The 3,892-nt window shown below is 35.3% G+C and overlaps 1 protein-coding gene across 1 annotated transcript in view; it reads left to right on the top strand.

The window, feature by feature from the left end:
- LOC101562456 (vomeronasal type-2 receptor 116-like) overlaps window positions 1-3,442 on the top strand; it is an 11,778-nt gene extending 8,336 nt beyond the window's left edge. The window contains exon 6 of the mRNA XM_004633021.1: window positions 2,517-3,442. Coding sequence (XP_004633078.1) covers window positions 2,517-3,442 — 926 coding nt within the window. The remainder of the gene's footprint in view (window positions 1-2,516) is intronic.
- Window positions 3,443-3,892: the final 450 nt, after the last annotated feature.

Genomic DNA, 3,892 nt, shown 5'->3' with positions numbered 1-3,892 from the left:
AAGAAGAATATATGCAGTGTATTATTTGTTGAAACTGTACTTCCGATTTGATTTGAAACTGTCTCATTGCTATATGTTTATCAATAAAACTGTAGAAAAAAAAAGAATATTAATCCAGGCTTTCTCCTGAATTTAAAAAGAAGAAATCAGTCCAGTAAACAAATAAATATGAGCAAAAATCAAAAAAAAAAAAAGAAGAAATAAACCTGAAAGGTATAAAAGATATAGTTAAATGGAAAGAAACAGAATTTAAGGATTCAACAATGAAGAGGAGAGAAAAGATAAGAGGAAAGGTAGGGGAAAAGAACATGCAAGTGTCTATACAGGATGTCTGAGGTGATTGTACTAAGAATTTCCATCAGTTCTTTTTTAAATAGCAGTTAATGTAAATATTTTCACCTTGGCTAACTCTGTATGCTGGTTTCTGCGAACTAAGCAACTACATTGAGGACAGCAATGTGTAATACAAAAACTAGGCTTGAATATCTGTCATCTTGGTCTTCTAAATGTGTACCATTTCTAATGTCATATCAATTATTACTATACTCTTCTCAAAATAATTTTTTAGAAGGGGCTGTGGAGATAGTTCAGTTGAATAAGTGCTTCCTTGGCAAGCGCAAGGGCCTGAGTTCAAGTCCCGGCTCCACAAAAATAATAACAATAATAATAATAATAATAATAATAATAATTTTTAGAAAAAGGTAATGAAAGAAAAACAGAGACAAGAACAAACATTTAAGATTTCTTGAATGCATGCAGTAATATTCAATCATATGTCCAATCTTGCATAACTATATCTGTTAATCTGAGCAACTGATTTGACTATAGAAATAGATAATATGTCAGTGTTTTAATCAGCTATTCTTATTTTGAAAATCTGTAACATGTGTATTGTTGTATGTTACCCTGTTTCTGTGTTTGGTTTTGTTTTTCTTGCTTTTTGTTTTTACTTTTCAAAATAAAACAAAATTATGATAATAAAGGAAAAGAAGCTAAGTTTACAGGTCACTTTCCTTGAGAAATAATTTGTATTCTATCAAATGCAAACTTATACTCTGAAGAGAGGATCTATTTCCAAATTCAGTCTGTGAAATATAATTGAGTGTACTACTTCTGTGCAAAGAGAAATAATATCAATGAATGAAGAAAATATAATAAAGTCAAAATCAAATAAAGAAAAGCAATTTAATAAATTAAGAATAAAAAGAAACTGTTTACATCCCATGAGCGACATTTATACAACTCTAAAATAAACCACACATTTTGTGTTTAAATTTTGAAAGTAAAAATTACAGCAGAATTTTTCTTGTGACCCCTTCTACTAGACATTATGTTACATGTTCTTGCTGTTACAACACACTAAGAAAAATGTATAAAAGTCATCATGTACTAGGAAAGGGCAATATATCTGAGATAATTTTCCTATGGGGTTATTGTGTTAGTATAAAACCCATGTAAATTAATAATTGAATGTAGAGTGATGGAACTTAAATTAAGGTAAAAATAACATATTTCTGTAACACAGTTATTAAGCATTCATTGGCGATATTATACAAATTAACCATTTAATAAATCTTAAACTTAAATATATAGAAATGAAACTAATAGAGCAGGGAGATAGTTCAGCAGCATAAGCACCTACCTGGCAAGCAAAAGGTGCCAAGTGCAATCCCTAGTACCACAAAAAGAAAACTAATAAACATTCTGAATGATAGCATGTTTCAGTATAGAAAAACTTTATAACAATAAAAATGAAGTAATTGTTGAAGAAAACATGGTCATGGATGAAAATGGTCAACAGTGGGAAGACATCCGTTTTACAATTGGTTGTATAGATTCAATCCAATTGCTATACAAATTCCAATACACTTTTTTCATGAAAGCCACAACCTTTATGGGGTCAGAGAACATATCCTAATGAACATTTTGCAATATATATCTTATTCCTGGAGCTTACTAAATTATTTGGGTTTCTGAAGTGGTTGTTCATTGAATGAATCTATTAAACATGACTTGCAGAGGTTAGCTATAGATAGGCAGATATTTTACTGTTCTGTGAACAGAAAGACCTATGGAGAAAAGGTAGGTATTCATTAAGGGATATTGTAAACACAATGTTCTTTTTATTGGTGTCTAGAAAATCAAATGAAAAGCTCAGCATGCTACAGACCTGGAATCCTATCAGGCCAAGAGGCTGGGGCAAAAAGTCACAAATTTGAGTGCAGCCTGGACAATGTTCTTACTTAATAAGGCCTGTATTTCAATTTTAAAAAAAAAAAACATTAAAAGGAATTTTTTAACATGAAAAGAAATAAGGTTGTATCTCAATACAAAGTTTCTGAATTCAGTAATCAGGTCTAAAACATGAAGTAAAAACATTTAACTGAAAAAACAAAGAAGAAACAAACAAAAATGACAATTTGGCTCAAGAAGTTCTATGAACTTTGGTGAATGGGGTGAGTAAGTGGGGGAATATTAATGAATTTGACATAATGACAACTTGAATTCCTCAATAGATATGGAACAGTGTGTAAAGTGTCCTGATGACCAGTACACCACAATACAGCAAAACCACTGCTTCCAAAGGTCTGTGACTTTTCTAGCTTATGAAGACCCCTTGGGGAAAACCCTGGCTGGAACTGCCCTGAGTCTAACGGTTATCACAGCTACAGTACTTGGGCTCTTTGTGAGGCACCAAGACACACCCATTGTCAAGGCCAACAACAGGGCTCTCAGCTACACCCTACTCATCTCCCTCACCTGCTGTTTCCTCTGCTCCTTGCTCTTCATTGGCCGTCCCAAAGCAGCCACCTGCATCCTGCAGCAGACCACATTTGGAGTTGTGTTCACTGTGGCTGTTTCTACTGTGTTGGCCAAGACAATGACTGTGGTACTGGCCTTTAAAGTTACTGCTCCAGGCAGGAGGATGAGGCAGTTGCTGGTATCCGGGGCTCCAAACTACATCATCCCCATCTGCTCCCTGATCCAACTCACTGTCTGTGGAATCTGGATGGGAACAAATCCACCCTACCTTGACACAGATACTCACTCTGAGCATGGTCACATCATCATTGTGTGCAACAAGGGCTCCCTCACTGCCTTCTACTGTGTCCTGGGATACCTGGGGTCCCTGGCCCTAGTGAGCTTCACTGTGGCTTTCCTGGCCAGGAACCTGCCTGACACATTCAATGAAGCCAAGTTCCTGACGTTCAGCATGCTGGTGTTCTGCAGCGTGTGGGTCACCTTTCTGCCCGTGTACCACAGTAGCAAGGGGAAGGCCATGGTGGCCATGGAGGTCTTCTCCATCTTGGCCTCCAGTGCAGGGCTGCTGGGCTGCATCTTTGCTCCCAAGTGCTACATTATTTTGCTAAGACCAGAGAGAAATTTTCTGCATGGGTTCAGAGATAAAACACACTCTGGCAAAAAAAAAATCACTAATTGATAATATATGTCATTCCTAAAATATATGGTATCACTAGTCCAAGTCTGCAACATTTTCTGAGTTAGTTATAGATCAAAACACAAGGTTTACTTCAATCACCAACTGACTTATTTTTTCCATAATAGTCTGAATGCTACCAACACCTGTTAACAGTCACATTTTCATTTTGAACAGTATTCTGGGAATTTCTTGTGCAATTATTCTGCAATAAGTTCTTATATTTGTTCTTATATTTGACTATATTACTTGCTTTTTTTGTGTTCCACTCGTTCTTTTCAATCATCTTTATTCAATATTTATATGGTAACTTTTATTTGTAGATCATTATATTTCAGAACTCCATAATGTATTTCATTATGTTTTCTTTTCTTTTTTAAGAATTAGTGTGCCCTTCAGGCTTTCACAGAGAGCACATTGGCCAAGCAATGCCCGTGACTCATCCACATGGCT

This window comes from Octodon degus, unplaced genomic scaffold (genome assembly GCF_000260255.1).
Source record: "Octodon degus isolate 3935 unplaced genomic scaffold, OctDeg1.0 scaffold00050, whole genome shotgun sequence".
Taxonomy (NCBI): Eukaryota; Metazoa; Chordata; class Mammalia; order Rodentia; family Octodontidae; genus Octodon; species Octodon degus.
This window is presented reverse-complemented; position numbering and strand designations above follow the sequence as displayed.